We start from the raw sequence: 24440 nt of genomic DNA on the forward strand, positions 1-24440 counted from the left end.
AGTTTAAGTAATATGCCAATCACATTATCTGCATTTCAGCTTATTCAAGCAGATACAAGTTGTTACTTATTGAAAATGCCAAAGGAAATGTAATCAGAATACTTTGGAACTAAACATTTTAGTATTCAAGTCACGCTCATTGTCAGTGAAAGTTTTGCATCTGTATGTAAAACGTAATGCCTCCTTCAGGATTTTAAAACTTTCCTCATAAGTGTTAAGAACAAATGTCTTATTTTGATAAGTTCTAGACTTTTAGGAGAGCTGTGAAGGCATCCCACCTTGCTTATCCACAGAGTCCAATCGACTGAAAAGAAAACTGTAATTATTGCATTTAGATTGTGATGCACCTCACTGCACTCCACCACAGTCTGTCTCTATCTTCAAGCAGACAGTTTATGGGAAAAAATTACATTTAAAGGTCCTTTTTTATTCCTCTGTTGGGTCTTAGAGCTGTTTAAATGTGCAGGTTGCTTTCTGCTTCATGACCAATTGCCTATTACAAGTTTGTTGTGTGACCTGTAAAAATCATTGTTAGTTGACATCTCTCAACATCTTTGTGTGTGTGTGTGTGTGTGTGTGTGTGTGTGTGTGTGTGTGTGTGTGTGTGTGTGTGTGTGTGTGTGTGTGTGTGTGTGTGTGTGTGAAGAACCGTGTGTAGAATTATTTCTTTCCTCAGATGAGTTTGGTCTGATATTTTTGAAAATATATTTCAAATGAATTGCATTTCTAAATTGTTGATAAAATAATGTTGCTGGTTTCTTAAGTACAGGATGCCACCCTTTTATCATAGAAACATTCCATCAGATGCTTCGCATGCAGAATTTAATGAACATATCTTAAATCACCTGTGTTAAGAGGAATCGTCTATGCATTGAAAGTAATGTAATGCATGACCCGGTGGCAGTCTTGTGGCTCTGTTGTCGCTCTCGTGGTAAGACGAACAGCTTTACAGCAACCCAATGTAAGGCTATTGTCTGCTTATGATAAACAAAATCTGGCTTGCTTTTTTCTGAAGTCTCTTGTAAATTTCGTGAGTCACAGGTTGCTGTTTTTTGGGCTCATTTTGACCGTGAATTGGCTTATTTGGGGTTAAAAAATAAGCAACTATGAACAAGAGCTGTAATTAGAGCCACTCACGCTACTGCATTACACACAATGAGCCAGCCAAAACTATTCGTCCGCATACTCACACTCTTACTCTCTGTCCCCTAGCACCCAACAATATAACACTAAATACTTTTTTTCATGTCTAAATCACAATCAATAAGATTACATCCCATTGATTGTGTTAGTGGTTGAAGAGATACCAAGATGCAAAAATTAAGCGCATCTTGCTCCTATCTGTTGGATGTGTTTCAATCTTGATGTAATTGGTGCAATCTGCTTTGTGACTCGGGTACAGAAATGAAAAACAAAAGCATGGGCAAAATAGCAGCACTGTTGACATTTACTCCGTTTTTGCACTATATCCTTCTATTTGGCCTTAAATAAATTTTAGTAAGTAATATTGCAGTTAGGTTTGGGGTTTTGAAGGCGGCAAATTTAAAAAGTACATGATTTTTCCCCTCTGAGCACAATCTAATTTTGTATGCACTGAACCTGGATTTCAGCCAAGCTTGTGAGAAAAGTAGGACGTGTCAGAGCATCGAAGCTGATCAAACTGAGAAGATTATACTTTTTGGGGAAGGGAATCTCCAAAACCTATTCATCAGAATTTTGAATGTGAATGTTTGATAAATCAGAAGCTTTTTGTGGATCTGTAACATATTCTTTGGAGCACACTGAAAAAAGTGATTTTGGAGAGTGGTAAATATGATCTATACAAATCATATGAAATTTAACTTATTTTTTCAGTCAGCCAAGGAATTACAAAATAATGGGTAAATTCTACATATGCTACCCATTCGTTAACATTAAAAACCATTACATAGGAAAAAACAGTAAAATATACCCCCGAATGCTCCGGTGCTCCAACGTTGCGCATGCGTCATCCGCCAAGAAAAGGAAAGAAGAAGAAGAAGAAGAAGAAGAAGAAGAAGAAGAAGAAGAAGTTGCGCATGCGTCAGACCGCGTTTTTGAATGAGCGGGACAGGAAACTCTGCATCCTCTCTACCAACGAACCGTGAGCTGAAGGTAAGCTATTTGTGAATAATACCGCGAAGGCAAATTGTAATATTTGAAAAGATGAGATATTACACTTCACTTATATTCGATGTGCATCTGTGTAACATGCCATTACTTGAAATCAAAGTTTGAGTCTGCCCCTGGCGCCACCATGGCTGTTAACTGTCTGGAGTTGCAATGAAATGTGTTCGTGGTGTGCTACAAGGTTAGCCAGCATGCATGACTGTTACCGCTGGTTTTAAGGTTATAGTCAACGCCAGTTTTTTGTGATATATTGAATGGGCTGATGTTTAGGAAACATAGACTGTAAAGGGGATAGTTCAGCTTTTGCCGAGTGTGGTTAAAGTATGATGGTCATTAAGTATCTGCAGGTCTCTGCTCCCACATCACGCTGCACCGAGACACAGGCAGTTGTTGTTTACCCGTTAGCTCCGTTAACTCCCTCAACATGGCTGCTAGAGTCGGTCTCCGCCGCGGTTTTTTTTAGTTTTGCGCGGAGCGGGGGGGCAAGGAGGAGGAGCGGACCGACTCGCGGGGGGGGGGGGGGAGTAGCCGAATCGCGGAGCAGGGGAGACGACAAGCGGAGCGGGGGGGGTGGGGGGGGGATGGAGGCAAGGAGGAGGAGCGGACCGACTCGCGGAGCGGGGGGGGGGGGGGGGGGGGGGGAGACAAGTTTTGCGCGCGGGGGGGGGGGGGTTTCCCTGCCATTCGAAAGCAACAACAAAAGTGTTAATGTGCAAATTAACATGCAAGCATGAGTTCGTTTTTTTTTTTTTGTTTGTTTTTTTTTTTGGAACGTTAGCGAGGCGGTAGCGCTGCGGGAAACCCTGTGAATATGACGTGTCGCACGTCTTTTCCGGTCAGTCGTCATGGAAACAGGACGCTCATCCAGCGTGCTGGATGTGAACTAGAGTGGAAACAAACATGTTGTAAAATGAAAACAAAGTACTACTGTATCCCGCCTTTATGTGTGTAAACACCCACTGTTGCTGTACCAAATCTTTTTTTAAGGAATTGTTTGTTCAAGTAAAACATTTTAGATCTATGAAGCTAATTCTATGAAGAATGAATATTAATAAATGCAATTGCATTGCCTTTATTTTAGTGAGGTAAGTACACAGTCAGTTATTTCTGCACAACAGACCCTTGTCAGACAGACCTCTCTGATCAGAGGAGCACAGAGAAATTTACCTTATGTTTAGTTTGTAGCTTAATTAAAGAGCCTCAGACTAATTGTGATGTTAGATAAATAACTTGTAACTTGTTGGTTGTTAAAGGGAGAGTGGAGACTGAATTCCACATCATGGTTTAAAACAAAACCTGCATGATCAGAACCTTGGACCCGGTATCACAGCTCTCGTCTCTGCGGCATCACAATTCTGGGCCCCGTAAAGCATAATCTCTTGTTTATGAGGTTGTTCATGAGGTTAACATGGAGATAATAATCTCTGAACTATACATTATCCCTTATATATTTCTTCTCCCAGGTACATGTCTGATCATTTCTTTTTCTCTTATTTCTGTTGCAGCCAGTATTTGCCCTCTCTTCAGTTCCTCTTGGCTGTCCTCCACAAGCATACATACCCCTTGGCTGCATACAATACAGCAGATGGCCGTATGGTGTCCCTTAAACACTTCATTGCATTAGAGTAAGTGTAATGGGTTGATTATTTCTGTTATGTGTTGTTTTATCAGTGTTATCATACAACATGTTATATCAAACTATTAACCTGTCTCAACTTCTTTTCTTTCTCTGTCTCTACAGCTGAGGAAGCACACACCAAACAGCAATGGCAGTCCAGTTAAGAGTAATTTTACAAGAACACAGCATTAAGAAGTTGACACTTCCAACAGGAATTCCCAATACAGTAGACGATCTTGTTTCCATAATTACTGAAACTTTCCAATTGCATGGGGAATATGGACTACTATACCAAGACAAAGACTTTGACAATCAGTTTTTCAGTGTCACCTCAACTGCTGACTTGTATGACAAGGCCACTGTTAAAATGATCCTAAAAGAGCCTAACATCACCCTTGACCTACACCCAATATTTGAATCAGGACCATCATCTACATTGAGCTCTTTGAGTTCTGTGAGCACCCATCCTGCAAGTACTCCTGAAACAAATATCTGCCCTGAAGATCATGATGCATCCTCACAGGTTTCCGACTCCACATCGTCAGGTTCCAGCGACACCATTATTCTGCCTGATTCATGTCGCCTTGCTGCATGGCCAGTGCCATTTCAAGTACCTGAGTTTTCCAGAGACATACAACTAATCCTTGCAGAGGCAAACAACTCATATCATGCCACTGGAAGACACTTCACGGATGCCAGCGTTAAATCAGCAATAATGCAAGACCTTGCAAAAGTAATTTTTTCGTACACTGCTTACCCAACGAATCAGCAGATCCTTTCAGTGGCTGAAGCCTTGGTTTCCAAGTTTCCATGTCTGAGGGAACCAGGATCATTTGCAGGCTTATATGGCTGGCAGCAGCGCATAAAATACAAGATGCACAATTACCGGGCCAAGCTAAGATCTCGAAAATATTCTTACCCAGAAATTGAAATCAACACCTTAAGAAGGAAGCATCCAGCTGATGCAGTGCCATCAAAAAATGTAAAAAAGCCCAAAAAAGCTGAGGTTAATTACCTCCCTCCGCACCCTACTGGTGAAAGCCAAGAGACACTGGAGAAAGAGAGGCTTGAATTAACTTGTGAAATAACAAAGAAAAACAATGCAAAGATAATTGCAGATAAAATGAATAAAACTTTCTCTAGCCGAAGAGTTGAAGTAGTCAGCCTAAGCCCCTCTGTGATTGTGTTTAAAGAAAGGTGGCCAGCGTTATTCACTGAAGCTCAGGTGAGAATGTATTTATAATTTTTCCTTCCCATCAAGAAAAATGTATGTGATTACTATGAGATCTGGTCTGTCATTTAAAATTGTATTTTTGTCCTTTTATTTCCTAGATCAAGGAAGAGTTCAGACGTATCACAACAGTTTCTTTGGAGGACACGTTCATGCTAAAGCTTGATGAGTACACACCAGGTCTTCTGCAGCTTATGCGTGCTAAAGGAGGGGCTGCTGGTTCCAAGATGCACCCTCTGTTGGACACTTTAAATGACGTATGTTATTTTACTTTTTTCACAAATATGTCATTATTGATATAAGTGAATTAAAAGTGAATTAATTTGTAAAGAATTGCTTTGTTGTGCACAAAGTTGAGCTCCTTACCAACCTAAACTACCCTTTGGTTTTTAAACAATTCGGTCTTAGTGTATGCAATTCTTTCCCCACTCTCCACTAACAGTCTTTTCACTAAATTGTATCTCCCTACAGACACAGAGCATTGAGAAAAAAAGGGATGCAGTTGTCTGCTGCCTCATTAACTACCTTGGTGAAAGACAAGAAGATCTTTTCCATGACTGCCAGGTATGTCATTGATAACAGATGATTGATTTAACTCAAGGGATCCTCTCCTCTCCACTCCTTTCCCCTTTTATCTTCTGATCACTCCCCTCTGCTTTACTTTAGATAAGTTGAAATGTATTGAAACAGCATCTGCATAAAATTCAAAATGTGTATTTTTTTTGTTTCTTTCTTTTTAACATGTAGGGATGTGAGGACTACACAGACAAAACAATGAAGGTGATCGTGATGCACAACATCATGGCTGAGGAGGATCCATCAGATGTGTCGATTGTGATTGAGGGAAACCAAGTGATGGAAGGATGTGGAAGCCGAACAAAGGCGTGTGTACTGCTGATGGGACTGATATATGCCCTCAACCTTGACTATCCAAAGCAGCTGAAGAACACATTTGAAGCTTTTCAAAAACTCTTTTTGGAACTTGATGGGGAGAAACTACTGAAGAAGGTCCACAGCCTCAAAAACAAGCTCATGCAATAGACATACATTTCCCTCTTGTTCCAAGAGGATCTTTTGTCTGGACAGAGTTTTAATGGACTATAGTTTTATATTTTTGTTCTCTTCCGTCCTCTGCTCCACACACAGACACAGAAATATATGTAAAGATGGATACATTGGTATGTTGCAGCCTCTCTCAGCCCACTCCATTGTTCTCTGATTTCTCCACATTGACAGAAATGGAAAAGCAATAGAAACTGGCCAGTCTGGTCAATACCTCTGAGTGAATCCTAAAGAATTTTGAACTCACCCTCTTTCCCTCCCCATTTGTTTTTTTCTTTTATTCTCATCCTGTCTCTGAGTGAGAGCAAGCGCAGAAACTAAAGAATGTTGATTTTCTGATCTGTCTTTATCCAGATGTTTGATACTGTACACACACAGAAACAATTGTAGAGTTTGTGTGTGGATTTTGTGGCTTTTAAAATAGAGTAAGGGGCCTCTGAAAGTGTTGTTTGCATTGACCAATTATCCAGAAAGAACATTTGAAGCCATTAGCTTAGTGCGTTATAAAACTGGTTTATTCATTGAAATGTTGTGTGATGCTGTGTACTGCACTTACTTCATTTTTTGATAATTTAGTGTATTATTGCTGCATATAAACAGGGCAGTTCAGTTATTTGTTGTGTATTAATACACCTGCAGATCTGCAGATTTGCTCAGTCACTGTTGTGTGAGGCTGAAGAAACACAAATAAGAGATTACAGGAAAATCTTCATGTAATTGGACACCTTCATGTAATAACACAGGTTCATTATTTGAAATATTGTGTGACACTGTTGTGCTGCAGTTTATTCTGTGTTTTTGATGACTTTATGCATTAAAAACAATGAGAAGGTGTATGATCTGAATGTCTTTTTTGGGGTACATCTTACCTTCTCTGAATAAGTAATGGTTATTAACTGATTTTAATTTACTTTTATTTGTAATTGTCAGGTATTACCTACTAGCAAACAAGACATAGTTTTACCTAATTTAAATGAGTAAGTAGCTGTTGAATATATACATAAATATGAGGTAAATTTTAAACAATTTCTTTAAGTATTTCATATATTTTTTGTTCAGTTATTTTATACTCAATATATGGAATTGAATCTACCCCAAAGGAGTCAATGCAAATTGTTACCTCACATTTATTGGGTAAATTCTATAGGTTACTTTTTTCAGTGCAGGAAGGTCCTGATCTCAGTAATCTCAGTTTGTAGAGTTTGCATGTTCTCCCCAGCCATGCCTGGGTTTTCTCAAACTGCTCTGGATTATTTCTCTTCATGGCATTTCAGGTTTACAGGCAAATCAAAGTTGGTTTAAGGAGTGAACCTCTGCATTAATAGCCCGATCCGTCCATGGTGTGCAATGCTTCTTACCGATGGAGTGGTGAAAAAGGCTATTAAAAATGATAGAATGAATTAAGAGAGACATACATATTACTTCCAGATTCAACGGTCTGTATCATGCAATCCAAGAATCTGTGACAATCAATATTAATTGAAAAAATGGAAGAAAAAAAAAGAAGCTATCATCGCTTGATCCCAAAGATTGATTAATATGTTATTTAGCACAAGCCTGGAAAGTCACAGTATTGCTTCTACCACACAACACTCTAACAAGGATCTACAAAAGAATTTTAACTTGAAGCACATAGAAATGAGGCCCAGGGGCAAACAGAGTTGTTTACCTGCAAATACCAGAAATCAAGCTTTGGGGAAATCAAAGCAAAAGGTTAAGCTGAATCATGTGTGTGACACCTCCCCCATCTGAGTCTCCGTGTTAATTAGAGCTCCGGGTAAATTAGCATTTTCATGTTGACGAAGAACTCTGACAGGAGAAATTCACACCTGCAGCAAAGGAGCCGAGCTCACAGCTGGAATTAGATTTAGCCAGGGTGATATTTAGCCAGGTGTTAAATTAACAAAACTATTTTTGCAGGAATGCAGACAGTGGGTAACAGAGCTGTCGGGCGCTGAATGTGTGCTGTTTCACATGGAGTAAAATACAGGGATATGGGAGGTGCCTCAAATAAATACAAAGCTGTCATCTTAACTAAATGAAGGATCAGACACTGTCTTTAAAGGGTCAGTTATTTTCATAATAAAATATAATATAATATAAAACCGTTGTTCATGAGGTCTGCTTCACATGTGTGTTGCATGGAGTTGATGAGCTTCTGGTACCTTTGAATAGGTATTCAAGTCTAAGACAATAACACCAGTTTCCATGATTCCTCTGCATTTCTGGGTTTTGCCTTGTAATCGACATATTTGATTTTAATTCTAATAGTAAATAGAATATGCACACTTTGTCTTACACTAAAAAGATTTTGGTGAACCGGGGTCTTTAATAGTCTGGCTTCTCTAGTTGTCTGCCAGTCTGTGAATGGAAGGTAAGTGTAAAACCTCTCCTGTGATTTATCCAAGCAGTGCGGCTTGTTCTACTGCACTGTGAGCAACCAGATTACGTTTGGTTTTATTGGGCCGTAGCTCGCCATCCATTAAAGGACAATCTTCTAAGGTCCTGATCCGGAGTGGACCACCACCTGTTGCAGCGGATACTGGATTACCTCACTGGTCGACACAGGGCTGTGTCTCTGGCAGGTTGGTCTGCAGTGTGGGAGCGCCACAGAGAACACATTCGTCTGCTGCTTGCGACATTTTCATTTGATACCGTGAGTGAAAATCAGCACAAAAATCTGGATTACATTTCATTTTGGGTCAAGTATTCACATTGCAAGACCTTCTGCTGGCAAAGCCAAAGAATCCTACCACATTTAAAGTCAATGCATGTGGTAGAATTGTTGAGTTGCATAGGCAGTGCAAAAATGCAAATTCTTGCCATTTATAATAAATTGTTAACATTTTGATCAGGATTGTATAAGCATGCAACAGATCCACACTGGTGAGGGACCTTAAAAACTAAACCAAAAAGAAAAAATCTGTCCCTTCTCCTGACCCCTTTTCTTGTTTAACCATACAGCATACTGTACACATTGATGTATGTAAAACAATAACAAAGCTTTTCCATTAATTATGATGGGAAAACATATTATTGTTCAATATTGCAACAATGGTCAACCAACATTTTCCTGACCACTCGCCTTGAAATTTCTGGTCTTGGTCATTAACATCGCTATCAGTTATGGGCATGAAACACTGTGATAGTCCACCTACTGTAAGTGGCTATTGCAAGAAAGCAGACTTTTGATGCATATTATGTGCATTTTATAGCCAACCGAAATTTTTTCATCCAAGCAGTCCTTTACAGTTGCAATACCGTAGCCACTGATACGGCTATCTTGACTGTGATTCAATGTAATGCACTTTATACTGTATCTTACAAAAGTATTTAAAACACTTATTTAACCTTTTTGGTACATTACAGCCACAAACTTTAATTTCATTGAAGTGAAGGCCTAAAGTTAAGTTTTGGACGACAGAGCAGTCTGCTGTGTTCCCTGTAATGTAAATGAGATATTGTGGTTGTCTTTTAACAATGACTTTCATTCTGTCGCTCTTCCATGAAGTACTAGTTTGTGGAGTACACAGTGCTTTAAGTGGCAGTCATTTTAATTTTCCCTGTCAGCGCACTGGGACGTTTTTCTAGCGTACAACCCGTACCAGGACTTCTACCCGCATCCCTGCCACTCTCCACAGTTCATAGCTTATAGTCTATTTGTTTTTTTTTTTGTTTTTTAATTGCCTCATAAGCAACACATTGGCTTGCCGCACAAATGCTTGCCATACGTTCAGGTGGATATAGACGCTTCGTGGAGGAAAATGATTCAATTCAATTAAATTTTATTTATATAGTGCCAATTCATGAAACATGTCATCTCACGGCAGTGACGTTTACTTGGGTCCAAGATGGCTCAAAGAGGACCTGAAATGGAGCAGACCTGTCTTTTAACTCTGAAAAGTCCTTCACTGCACAAGAAAACGGAGGTTGGTCTCAGCTGGAATTAGAGCATCCAACAGGGAACCCGCTGCTGAATAAACGCCTCAGTAAGATCAAGGGCGGTGCTAGCCATTTGGGGGCCCTGAGCACAAATGATGCGCGGTGCCCCCCACATGGAAAACAACAAATTAAAATTGTGAGAAAACATTAAAAACTAATTTTGCATCAACAATAGTGTACATACATTCTACCCAAGATAACTGTGTTTTACCTATCAAGGAGGAAAAATAAAGGCAATAAATTTTAAGTTGGGTTAAAATGAGAAAATAATGTACAATGAATGAACAATGAATGAACAACGGGGAGCATAATACAGAACTAGGACTCCTCCTATAAAGTGCTCTTAGAATAAGACTTATTTTTGTCCTGTTTTCACACGTATTTGTTTGATGAAAACCCCTAACAAAAATCAAAAATGTCGGAATTTCCAGAGTAAACTAAACAATGTGATCATGAAAAATTTTGTTTTCCTGAGGAAGATTCATTAGAAGGAGGTCATTGAAACCAAAGATCCTCAATGTGTGCAGAGCTTCTGCAAGTTATTTTAGATTAACAGACTTCAACATTTGACTTGTCTGCTGTGTTCTTTTGTCTTCTTTATGATTTTTGTTCACTAGTGTTCTCAAAAACAAAAGGGGCATTTATAGAACACCCTAATTTATAATGAAAATACATTACAGACAGTTGGACCTTTAGTTTTCAGGTGACCTCTGAAGGCAAATAGTTGAATTGGATTTCATTCTTTGATATTTTAGTAAAGGGGGCTGAATTTTAATGCACACTACACTTTTCAAGTTCTGTTGGTTGTACAACAAAATCTAAAAAAAATTAAATTCCCTTCCCAATGATGATTTATTTTGTGGTGTTTTACCATAGAAACCCTGAATGAAATTCACATAAATTTGTAAAAATGCTAAAATGTTTGATCATTTTGTAAGGCGCTCTAAGTTATCATCCATGTTGCTGGTTTCCTATGTTTTAAATATAGAAATTTTGTAATTTGGTAAATTAGACACCTAAAATGGATAATAATACAGAAAATGATTTCACTGCAAAACCAAAGTTATTTCCTGCTTCAACTTTGAAGTCACTCATCATCAGTCATTTCTGAGGTGCTTCTGCAAGATGTCCTCATGTTTAACCTTTTCTGGTCTGATTTCACGAGAATAGCAAATTTATGATAAACACTTTTCTAGTCATGCATTCTAGTAAGATCTGGAATCAAACCCACAACCTTCTGATTGCACGCTACGCTACACTACCCACTGAGCTACAGTAAGCCCATTTACATTCTTATCCTTTAAAATAGATTTCAAAGAGTACCTTATCTCACTTCACCAGGTTAGAAATCTAGTGTCTGACATAGAAGTACTAACAATGGCTAAAGCATGCATGTTGAGGAACACAATGCAACACAGAATAGAACAGTATATTGAAATTGAATTGATATGTTCACATCTGATAAGGATGCTGAAAGATCATCTTTAAGTAATTTAGAAAGCGGAGCTACAGAGCAGGTTTACCTGGTGCAGAAATCAACACCTCAACATTTCTATTTCATCATAAATCAATAAACATCTGCTTCTCTGTTTTAAGGAAGCCTGCAGACTGGCTCTTGTTAAGTTTCTCTCAAATTATACTTTGTGTTTCCTGGCTGGGATGTGAAATGTAATAACATTCATTCCTCCCAAACAACAGATCTCACACAGCTCCTCAATGTCAAGCAATTACCTACAGTCAGAGAGATGGGACCAGGAGGAAGGAGGAAGGCAGAGCTCAAGGTTGTTGCATATTTGATTTGTTTTCTTGCATTTAACTAACAGCTCCTCTCTCTCTCGCTCTCTCTCCTAAATCCCTTTCTTTTTTTTTTTTTTTACATCTATACGCACTTAATATTTTATCAAAATGACGGTCTGTAATCCGAGCAGCCATACAGGGAAGCCCAAGGACATATTTCGTGGGCCGACCTGTAGGAATGAAACCTTGGCAGCTTGCTGTCGCTGCAGAACACGCAGAACAAGAAGGAAACAGGGCTGCATGACAAGGCTAAACAAGGTTCAAATGTCAGGAGACTCTCAGCCTACCTCTGAGTCGCCGTGAGTTTTTTGTTTTTGTTTTGTTTTTTGAAAATCGATTACACGGCCTCCAAACAGGTGGAGATTGACTACAGAAGTGATAAGCAAAAAGGCACAATATGGTTTAAATAAAACACAAAGAAACAGTGTCTTAAGCCAAACAGAAAAGAATACTAAGATGCAAGGTGTCTTTAAATCAGTCCTAAAATTACTATAGATATAAAGAGTGTTGTACAGACCAAAGTAGGCAATTATCAAATTATGATAAAGTAAAGTAAAATTACCAGATCAAGAATCAAGAAGCTTTATTGTCATTATGAGTTACCATGATGGTAACTCATAATCGACTCATCATCGATTTTAGGTGAGGCCGACACGGCTTAGAATGCAGATAATCACACATAACACGCAGACACAAGAGGACATGAGCTTTTGATTTTTGATTGGGTTAGCACTTAAGGCCTAATCGTGTGTGCAGTCCTTAGCAGCTGATGGATTCATTTTCAAGTCAAAAGTCAGACAGCAGACAACAAATTTAATTACAGTGTTGTGTACTTTGCAAGGATGTCTAAACTGACAGTCCCCAGTACACAATTGCAGGTGAGTGAAAGTATAATAAATTATTCTCATTGCATCAAAATCTTGCATAACCAGTAGTGTGTTTGTAACACGCATTATATTAAGAACTGGGCTGATAGTTTATTGATTTTCAGCAGGGGGCGATAGCCCTTACAGCTTTGGGTAAGAAGCTGTTTTTAAGTCTGATAGTTTTTGATTTAATGTTTCTGAATAGTTTCCCTGGTGGAAGTGAGATAAACAATGCATTGCCCGGGTGACATTTAAATTTAGATTTAAATTTAAATCTAAAATTATTATTTGTTTTTTAAAACAAAAAATCAATAATAATACATCATGATATTTTCTGCATCTAAAGCTATGTCCTGCACTGTGTAATCTCCACCTAGCCCATGTTCCCATGTTTTTTTTTTTTTCCATTGTGTTAATACTTGTAGAAATAATGCAATCAACTTTAAAAGTTCAGCCGCCTAAAATATACACCACTGCTACCTCACAAAAGTTGCACAGAGGTATGGCAGCGATGGTTTTGCTTTGTTTCATGCTAATCAGTGCAAAACTCTATGTGCACTGCTGAAGACGTCTCGGGTGGATGACGTCACATGGGATTGGTCATGTCTTCCATCGATCTTTCTTCACACAGGAAAGCTTTTTTACTCATGTATTTAATCATAAAGATATTTTGGCACTAACTGATGCTGCTTAGTGTCAGAAAATCCACTTCACTGGGGTCTACACAATTAGCGTTTCTAGACAAACCAAAATATCTAGCTAAATCAGAAAACAATGCTACAGTTGCTTTATGCTAATGTAGAGCACTGAAGAAAAAAAAGATGAGACCGACCATTTTTCTTCAACATAACAGATTTCTCTCTTTAGCTGACATTCTGCCTGAATTTCCCATCTGAAATCATTGAAGGGGAACAAGTTGATCTTTCTGGTACCAACAAACACATTAGCGATGCTTGACATGCGATGACTTCCAGTGGAAATAAAAATCCTCCACAGTTCACAATGTCAAACCTAGACAGCTGCCAACTCAAGTCACTTTTCTTGACTGACATGCCGCCGGCTTCTCCGTCGAGCGCCAATGAAAGAACTTTTCCACAAGGAGGCTTGAGTTACAGCACAAAGTCAGTCTGGCTCCCTAAGGTGCCACTGCAGTTAGTAATGTAGAGTAAAGTTGTTTAGCTCTGCCGACTCCACTGACATTGACTCTTATAATGTGGGGGCTCCGTGTTATTAATAAATTATACACCAGCCTAAGAGTTTCATAAAGTGCATGAAATATAGGCTGATGCAATTTGCTGAAATCGCCTATGTATTTAATTGTGACTGCGTGAGGTCAAAGTTGGTCAAAAGTTTGTTCGTTTAGTCAAGCATAAGTGTTGCTCGCAATTTAATTAATATTAACTAAAAAAAATCATCATGACAGACTTAATTAAGGAGGCAGCAATTCACATTTTGAATATTATAATCTAATACAAGAGTCCTCCAGTACAGCTTTTAGCAATGCAGGATCCTCTCCATTCATTCATTATCTTTGCAGGGTCAAGGAGGGGGTGGGGCAGGTGTCTGCACTCTAGAGGTCATTGGGTGAGGGGAAGGCTATGCAGCAAGGGAGTTATTGTAACATCTACAACATAATCCCTGTTTTAACTTTTTTTTTAGCTTGACTCGTCTATACACACGCAGCTCTTTGAACAAATATTTTTCCATGATTTTCTTATTTTGCTAAAGCAAATCCTAATTAATTAGAAAAATGTAAACACTCATTTAACTATTTTCTGCATCTCATTATATCAGAAATGTCCCCATAGGAACAATGTGTGCAATCATAATATGGAAATGTCCCATACTTGATACTTGAAAGTTGTGTTCCCAGGGCTGCATCACACATGCTTAGCTTCGCAAGGAAAAAACTAACAAAAAAATGGCACGTTTGAAGTACGGTCGAAGAAATGTATACGAGGTATGGAACAAAGATTTCTTATTCACTCAAGGAGTGAATACATATGGAGAGGCAGGAGTTGGGGAGCAGGAGGAACGTTTGCTGTCAGCGTGACAGCGAAGACAGCAATTCAGCCAGAGTGAATATTGTTGAAAGAAACTATTTTCTTTATAAAGCAGGAAATTGTTGGTATACAGCATGTTCTGTAAACTAACAATCTGGTAGCCTATACCATATCAAGCAAATTCATATCTAAGTGTTATTTAAATTATCATTTCTATGACTACCAAGAACTACTTCATACTTTAGTTGTCTTCAGCATCCTTTTAAGATTAGAAGCAGAGAATAGACAGAACATAATGTATTTTTTTCTTTAGTGAATGACAAAAAAATATTTTTTTATTTGATTAAATTAGAAATGTTTTCAATGTTTTAGTTTCTAAGCATGTTATTAATGATGGTTAAATTGCAACAACACTAATTATTTTCTTTTGGAAACAAAACCTGCATGAACTGGATATCCTGGTCATTTGTAATCATCATGTGCCTTTTCCAGTTGAGCATTAATGCTGATATGTTTACATAGTATTAATGAATATTTTAGCTTGGTAGAAGTTAAGAAATACACGACAGAATTGGGCAGAGTACCGAAAAACTGTACTCAAATAAGAAAACCACTACTTGAACATGTTTTTACTCAAGTGAAAGTAAACAGTAGTCCGTCAAGAAATTACTTAAGAGTAAAGAAGTATTCCGTAAGACGGCTACGAGTAACTAACCAAAAGCTGATGAATTAATATTTAAAAATTATGTGATCGGACAGACAAAAAAAATAAGGTTACGTGCTAATTCTGGTATTTTAAAGACGAGATCCACTAAAGACACTAAAGACAAAAGAAATTCTTTTCTAAATAATTCTTTCAATATTAAACTTGAAACCAATACTTATACATACGGTATGGTTTATCAGTGCAAAGTACTTCCATTGACAATATGTATTGTTTATTGTACGTTCATTTGACCTCCAAATGGCTCAATGAGCTCAGCAAATAGAAAATAGCATTAAAATAACAAAGTTTGCGTACAGATAAGAGGTCTCACTTTAACATAAACTCCAGGTTTTTTGTCTCTCTGGTGCATTTTTGGTTAAAACTATTCGGTTCTTTATTCATGAAGTTACTCGCAGTTGGTAGAGTAGCTAGAAATTTTACTCAACTAAGAGTAGCGATACTTGAGCAATAAGTCAAGTAAAAGCAAAAAGTACAGTGCAGTAAAACTACTCCTAAAAGTAAATTTTGTTCAAAAAGTTACTCAAGTAAATGTAACTGAGTAAATCTAACTAGTTACTACCCACCGCTGGTACTGGGTGACCAAGAGCGGTTTCTTGTTGAAGCAAGAATTTAAGTCTGCATCCAATTTTAACTAGCTCAGCGAAAGGCAAGCTGGGATTAGTTTCCCATGTTGACAGCGAACGCAAATCTTTGCTATGGATGTCAGTAAAATAATAAAACAAAAAAACTCAGTGCAATCGTTAGTTTAATATAATTTCAGTTGTGTCTTATGCCTTAATCACAAACTTATTATCTTTTTTTGTCTAAGAAAAACCAGGTGAGCATTAAAAATTATATACAAGTTGAGTGAGTATTTCTTTAAAACTTACTCAGATTTGAGTTTACCAGAGGTAGTCTTAGGTAAACTGATTAATACCAAAAAATTTGTTACAGAATTGGAGTAGTTCTGAACCCTACCTCTAGGTTTGAAAGGAGAAAAACATGACTAAGACATTGTTGATGGAGAGGACCGATTGTTTATAGGGAATGTTACTTCCATCCCAGATGACAAATGAGAATGATTTAGGTTGATTTTACAGAAAATATTTTTCTTATTGCTCCTTTAAATTAAAATAGGCTGGAAGAGCATAATTCACAAACAAATCTTTTTAAAGCAAACTAATAAACCAATAGCTTGATTTGATTTGATTTGTCAATGGGTTGTACAAAGAATCATGTCTGTACAATCTATTTTAATGATAAAAGCATTAAAATGAGAAACCTCATTGGATTTTTTTTGTAATATCTTTAGGCATGTGTGAATGTGGGTACAGTTGGGTTAATACAAACAAAGAAAAAAAAGTGAAAATAATTGGAGACAGAATAGAGAGATGGATGTGGTGTTTGCAAGGTTGCACAGTCAGTGTGTGAGAGATGGGGTATACACAGACAAACTATGGATGTGTATACTCATACCTACGAGCAACTTGCTGCAGATAGCTACAGTTTACCCAAATGTAGCATTTCCTTTCTAGCAGGAAAAAAAAGCGTACATGTTTATTTGGCTGGGCTGAGATCAGAAGATCGATAACACGTAAAAAATAGTTTTAGATAAATTGCTACAAGCCTCACTTAGCTTAGCATTGAGACTGAAAAATGGAGGAAACATTAGCCTTGGTCTGTCTGAAGATGACAAGTGTGGAAAAAAATACACTAGAGAAATACTGAATCTGAAAAACAAAGTTTTAGTGTCTTCTAAGCCTAAAGCAGAGAGCACCATAGAGTGAGGAAGATGTGATTTAGCACTAAGGGAGTGGGGTGTCAGGCACTTTGTAAAACAACAGGTTTTCCAGTTGAAGAGGAAGGATGGAGAGTGACCGTGATACTCCGATTAGAGTAGCAAGGTCACCGCAGCAACAGAGAGCAAGCAGGAAGAGTTACCAGTCCCAGTGGACCATTTACTTTTAGTATGTTCTCATCTGCCTGCACACAAAGCCTTGACAGGTCTGAGAATAAAAAAAAAAATCCTGCTGCTGCTCCTCAGCTCTGGCAGAACAGTCATTGACTATGGCAGAATGGCCTGATAGCTCCATAATGTTTTGACGTAGTGCTGTATGCACAGATACTCGACAGAATTGAGAGAACACAGATATCAAGCCATGCTTGGTAATCGATAAATAGAGACCGCTGTGGTTCTCAGGGCCGTTCCGCAGCGCCAGATGAACTGTGCTGCTTTCAGGAAAATAAGGTGCATTTGTTCAGCTCTCTCCTTCTCTCACTGCTGATGAAGCTGGCGGTCAAGGCATTAGAGCTACAGCTGCACAGCTTTCAATTTGTGACACGTCCTTGCCACCTAAGCTTCAGTGTCTCACTTATTTGCATGGAAAGGAAACAGATAGACAGACACAGACATGAAATGGAAGGATTCTGATTGTAATCTGCTTTGCTTTTGTCCAGAAACAGAAAACACAAGTAACCCCTTTCAAAATAAGAAAAGAAAGCCTTTTTCTCCCATTTAAAGGACAGTGAAAAGCAGTAGACTTAACAATAAGAGAAAATGGTCATATAAACCATTATATTCCAAGTTCAGCCTCCAAGTGACACTGAAGAGAAGTTCACAGACAAGATGAAGAGGGAATTGAATGCAGGCAGGTACAAATAGCTCCCCACTGCAGTTGAATGAAAGGAGCGCAGAAATAATAAAGTAATTTGTTTTGGAAGCAGAAATAATAAAAACAATAAAATACACTTGAATGACCTTTCCCGAAAGAAAGAGAGAGAGAGAGAGATGTGCTAAAAAAACAGAGGTTGTGGTAAACTTTCTACCTGTCGCTCAAACTGACAGACAAGCCCATCATAGCTCTGTCAACGCTTGTTCTCAAACATCATTTAAATTTACAAATATTCTTTGATAAAGATGCATTGCTCAATCTATTGTGTTTCCTTTCCTGAAACCTTACAATTTTTATTATAATGAAAATGCAAAAGTGGGTTTATGCATTCAGAAGGCCTTAGCAGAAAATAGAAACAGAGCTGCCCACTGTGCTTTCACATCTTTGTCAACACCGCCTAAAGAAAATTATCTTGTCTTCTGTAACTTCAAAAGCAAGAAAAACTAAAGGCTCAATTTACCCGCAAAGCCACATATAAACACTGTAATTTCAGAATATTGTATGGTTTGAGAATTGTACATCTGATACATCAAATATCTATTCTTTCATTCATCTACCTTCTAATGCAAGTCTGGAGCTAGGTTGCAGAGGCAGCAGTTTAAGCAGGAACCTCTAAATTCTCCCTTCTCCTTTCAGACGGTGATGTGTTTTCAAGACAACTGTGAGGTCTAGCCTCTCTCTTGGTAGGAAATGTCGTAATTCTCTCCCCTGAAGGACCACTTGAAACCTTGAAGACCTTGTTTTTATGCCCTCACCATCTCACCAGGCATCATTTCGTAGTAGAGAAGATCCTCCTGAATAGTGTAGCTCCTTGTCCCGAGGGTGAGCCCAGTCTTGACTAGGGGTTACAACCTATGCCATGAGCATCCACATAACGACGGCTGTTTTCCCCGCCAACCTATCACCAAAGAGTTCTGTTCCACCCCTTGAGTTTCTGTCAAACTTCCCCGCTCTGGTGCAATACGGATTGGTGGTGGTGGTGGGGTGGGTGGGCTTGGGGGCTCAAAGCCATAGTGATCCAAACTCCAAGCTGTTTTCCCAAATATGATCAAACGATTTGCAAGAAAAAGGGCTTCGGCAAAGAAAGTCATCTGACCTGATTTCAAGTCTTTAAGCTGAAAACAAACCTGATCTGCATAAACTTAAAGGGGCCTAGTCATGTACTCTGGCTTTACAAATGTCTATGCCAACAGCTCAATCTGGTTGCATACAAAAGTGATACGATTAAGATATTGGGCCCTGTTGGCTTATTCTATTTTATTTCAGTGTTTTATACTATGCTTTTGCTCTGTCAGTGAACAAAACGCTTTTGTGTGTATTTAAAATAACAAGACGACGTGAATGGAAGTACGATGTTGTGCACGCCCATAATGAATGAAGACGAAAACGAAGAGAAGCAATGGAGCCGAGCGGGTCATCAACGTCCAGCGAAGGTACGAAAGACAGAGGTTAAGTCGCCCTAACCCTGTAGATTGGGTTGGTGTTCGACCATATGGCGAGCTGTCACGTCACTGCGAGGCATTGGAGGTCAGTCTACTAGTTCTTACAGTAGCTGTGTCAATTGTCACCATCTTGTATTTTGATAGTTCTGTGGCACAACAACGTTTATGTCTGCTGATGCAAAGTTCTTTTCAGGCTCCAAAAGGACAAGTGACCACTGTCTGGATGAATGCTTGGTGCATATTTTTCTATTTGAAGATAAATGGATGGTTTCTTTTTATGGTCAACATACATGACCAACCCTTTAAGGTGGGGGCTGGCTTTTAGGTAGCTGAATACATCCTGGAGGGCAGCCACTGAAGATGTTTGCCATAAAGTTGGTAAGACATTGAGGAAAAAAACAGTATCTCCTAGTATCAGGAGTGTTGTAGTGACCGAGTTGGTCACTCTGCAAAGATCAGTCAGCAATGAGTGCAGTGATCAGCTGAACAACCATCCATCCATCCGTTATCTATAACAGCTTATCTGTGCCGGGCCGTGAGGAGGCTGGTGCCTATCTCCGCTGGTAAATGGGCGAGAGACAGGGAGCACCCCGCACTGGTTGTAAGTCCATCACAGGGCAACACAGAGACACACAGGACAAACGACCATGCACGCACACGCAAGTCCAGCGGAACAACAATGGAAGATTATTTCAAAAGGAATTACACTGATCAACCATAACAATATGACCACCTGTCCCCCTTAAAGTTTGCTACAGGGTCAGAGTATTATAATCCGTTAAATGACAAATGACTTTTTGATTTGAAAATATCTAACAGAGAAAAGATTCGGTTTGGGAACTGTCTCTGGGCAGCTTCTGTCAAACCTGCAGCAGGTATAAAACAACATGGGTGAGGCTCAATGAGAGCCTTGACAGCTGCATTATTCACACAGCTTCGGCAGTCATCGCTGACATGGAGGACAGTGGGGGTGACTCATCCTACTTGATAATACAAGATGATGAATGCTTTTTGAAACGCTAAACATCCCACATGAATAATAAGCAGGGGCCTTGTTAAAGATAGGGATTCTTTTTTTTTTTTTTTTCTGTCCTGGGAGTGGACACACAGTGGTGGGTGCTGCGAGAGTCAAACATGCATCCTCACCTGGGTAGGAGGTTATCCGCAAGGAAATTAATAGTGTGTTTGTGAGACAGAAAGAGAGAGTGAGAAAGCTGCGAGGATAAAGAAAGGAAGGAGGAGAAATCAAGAGTAGGAAAGAGAGTTTCAAAGCTACCACAATCACGCTCTATGAATCATCAGTCAGCATCATTTAGCAAAGGGAATTAGCTATAATTCTGCTTTCTGTGTGGATTTGCTAAGCCTAGAGATTGTAATAAGGCTACAGTAGGGCTTACTTTACCTGATTAGGTGTGAAAGTGACAAATCCTTTGCATACAAGTTGATACGTTTGAAGGGCAGATGGAATAAAAGATTAAAATCAATCAAAAACCAGGATCTTAAATAGATTTAAATGTATTAAGGATGAAAAAGGGTAAAATGAATGCTGGGCTGTCCTTTCATACCACAATGCAACACCTGGTAGCTTAAATGGGCAGACATAAGATTTTACAGCTTCAATTCAGGGTTTCAAAGTTGCGACGCATTTTTAAGTTAAAAATCAAACACTTTTCTGGAGTAATGGGAGTAACAAACAACAGTGACTAATGGCTTTCATCGCCATCACATGGGACGCGACAGTGATGGCAGCATTTCAAATCATGCTGTTGGATCGCTTGTTTCCCGGAATTTTGATTGGTTAAGAAATTGGATGGCTTTTGATATTTTCAAAGCAGTCCGTGACCGACAAGGATGAAGAGTCAGGGAATTTAATAAAATCTTGCTTTTATGTCTACTCTACAAAAGAACAAAAAAAAACGGGTTCATCCTATATCGCAGACGAGGAATCAGCCTGGTGAATATCATTGGAGGGCCGACCTCACAGCTGATCTAGATAAATGGCTCTAGTGTAGATAATGGCTGTAAATGGCCCCAACCAACGCTTGGAACTACAGTCAACAAAAGTTGAACATTGCATTAAACGTCTAGATTTCTCCTGAAATTTTTAATACCATTCAACATTTTGACTACAAAGATTAAGCATAAATGCCAGCATATTAATCAAGTTTTACTTTCTCTAGATCCTGCATATAATGAACCAAAATTCTGGAACTGGCTTCCAGGTTGATCTTGGTTAATTTTACAGCTTTTTGCCATCTGCACAAAAATGAAACAGCTGTATTCTCAGGACAATAACTATTTCAGGACCGTTTAAGGACTTGTAAAAAAGGTTTGAGTCTCCTACACTAAATGGAGATTTTTAAAAGCAGAGTTTGGGAGTATGGGTACTTTTATTCTGTTGAGGAGTTGAAAAAATACCAGAATTAATTATTTTCTTACCTCTGTTAAGACAAAAATACAGGTCCAGTTATATCTTGAGCTATGTTCTCTAGAGCCTGAAAATGTAGTGAAAAGATCTTTCTTGGATTTTTGCAAAAAAAACAACAACAAAAAAACTGACGGTTAAAATATTAGGATCAACTTGTGAGAGGGCATATAAAGGATAACATGTGCCATTTAAATATGAACCAATGTATAAACCCTGCGTTTGTTATGTATTATTACATTTTTGTCAAAAAGGGAACTCGAAAATGATAAAAGCAAATCCCATACTTTTCATACTTTTATAAGACTGCGTAGGAACCCTGGAAATTTGATCTGATAAACTGTTGCACACTGTAGCAACACTGACTCATGAGCTGCTGCATAGAAGCAGAGGCTCAGCTGAATGTCAACAGAAAGCTGCTGGAATGCTGCCGCAAGGCTTTGAAGGGCTCCTCTCGTCTTAGCGGAAACAGCAGAGGCTCGAGTTTGTTTGTTGTTGTTGGTTTTTTTTGCCCACTGATCATCAATGCATCTTTCGATTGTCAAGGCGGCGAAAAAAGGGCTTCATTAGTATGCGTCTTTGACAGTGCCTCGGCTGCCTGCAGATGCAGCAGTGGAGGCTCTGGTGGTGGTGGAGGGGGGCATGAGAGAAGCTGGGTCAGTCACATCGCTGGGCTCGTAGCATCATCGCTGCATTCAGAGGATCTAAACCAAGGCGCCGCTTTCCCCTCCTAATTCTCTGATGGCAGCCGTGACCTAGTTTTTACAAAGACAGGCTCATGCAAACTTGATGATACGCCTATAACAGAGGAGCCCGTCGTGCATTGCCCGAGGTAAGCCTTGCGATGCGCAGGCAGCGGGGGGCCTCAGTGGTGAGAACCAACTGGCAGCCTGTTCGCAACTCTGTCCTGGGAAGTTAAACAAGATTAGAGGCGATGATGCTAAAACAGCATGGGACTAAAGACGCGACATTTCATGACATAAAATTTCAAAACAGAGCAATCATTTATTGATGGATCAGAGTAGGTCTCATGTGAACCTACAGAGCCAGTGATACAAAATGTAACCCTTACTGCGCAGGGACAACTTGCTTTAAAACATAAAGCTCGAATGGGCAAACTGCAGCCAACCTCAGAAGAAATGCAAGTTGTACATGATAAATATGTTGTTTACTAACTTAAACACATTTTCATATGCTGAAATTATTGCAAGTGTTGGTACCCACTGAAAAGTTCTACTTTTTGTTATATTACACCTACAAACTTAAATATGTTCTTTTGAAATTTTATATAACAGAGCACTTAACAATTATGCACCACTTTGCATAATTGAGAAGTAGGCAGAAAATTAAGTCATACAAGGTGTTCAAACCTTGTATGACTTTCCTTTTTGCAGATAATCATCTGAAAATTAGGATGTGGATTTCTATTCAGCGCTCAAGAGCTATGTTTTCTTTTATGGGACATTTCTACCACACATATAGAGACTGACATTATTTTGTTTATTCTTCTTCGCAAAAAGGGATTATGCTCTGGCAGATTTTATGTGGATTATGATATATTAGCTATAATTAAGGTCTGGACTCTGACAGGGCCATCCTTTTAACATGGGATTGTGAAATAATTTAAAGCATTCTCTTTTAGCTCTGACTTTATGTTATGGTGCACTGTGATGCCGAAATCTTAACCTAAGCAGTGAACCTCCATCTTTTACATTGCACCCTCATACAGCTTGTATCAAAATGTTAATCAGATTTATTATTGCTGTATTTAAACATCTGCATTTGTTATCACTGTATTTTTGCAGTGGACAATTAGTAGTTGACCTCTCAACAGATTCTCCTGCCTGAGCTGTCGACCCCTGCAGACACTCCAAAGTTGTCATGGCTCTCTTGGGCCTGTCAGCTTAGATCGACAGCCATGTCTTGTAGGTTTCTGCCATATTCTTACCATTTTCAGATACTGGACTCAGTAAGATGTTCAAAGCGTGTTGTTTTACAACCTAATACTTATTTAAAGGTATATAGCCACATAATATGCTTATAAAAAAAGACCAACAATCATTTGATCATGATAAAATAAGGTTGTATACACCAAACTCCATCCTGATAGTGTTTTGATAGTCCTTTTTGTGGATAAATTTAGTCCCAGTGATGAGCAGACATAAACAGACATGGCGCCATCTACCGACAGTATTGCAGATCTGTCATAATGCTGGTTTGCTTAATTAATAAATTAAATTAAATAATGCCGGACCGAGACTGACCCTCTGCAATGCCTTGCTATAAAGTAGCAGCTGTGCCAGATCAAAGACCAACTGTTATTAATTAAATACAGCTACAGTATCTACAGCAGCTTTAGGAGCCTCATATCGGAACATTTACTCACGTCAATCAGTCACGGCAGAATGCACTGAGCACTCTGCCACTGAGCATTCGACAGGTTTAGCGTCCGCTTCAGTGAACACCAACATTCATACTGTATTCCCAGCGACATTCCAGTCTTTTCCCTCTTGGAATCATATATTTTT

The 24440-nt window shown here is 38.9% G+C and overlaps 2 protein-coding genes across 3 annotated transcripts in view; one reads left to right on the plus strand and one right to left on the minus strand.

Moving 5' to 3' along the window:
• The window catches only part of ntrk3b (neurotrophic tyrosine kinase, receptor, type 3b), a 316929-nt gene that overhangs the window by 277221 nt on the left and 15268 nt on the right, over window positions 1–24440 (minus strand). The gene's annotated exons all lie outside the window — the stretch shown is intronic.
• LOC118562940 lies at window positions 2019–5065 on the plus strand. Its single transcript, XM_036136249.1, has 3 exons — window positions 2019–2133; window positions 3654–3773; window positions 3890–5065. The coding sequence occupies exon 3, from the start codon at window positions 3915–3917 to the stop codon at window positions 5007–5009; it is 1095 nt and encodes a 364-aa protein (XP_035992142.1). The 5' UTR covers window positions 2019–2133; window positions 3654–3773; window positions 3890–3914; the 3' UTR covers window positions 5010–5065.

Source organism: Fundulus heteroclitus, chromosome 4, assembly GCF_011125445.2.
Source record: "Fundulus heteroclitus isolate FHET01 chromosome 4, MU-UCD_Fhet_4.1, whole genome shotgun sequence".
NCBI lineage: Eukaryota > Metazoa > Chordata > Actinopteri > Cyprinodontiformes > Fundulidae > Fundulus > Fundulus heteroclitus.

What these genes read in the sequence shown, in the direction of transcription:
- LOC118562940 (XM_036136249.1), top strand. Translation starts at nt 3,915, where the DNA reads ATGGCAGTCCAGTTAAGAGTAATTTTACAAGAACACAGCATTAAGAAG.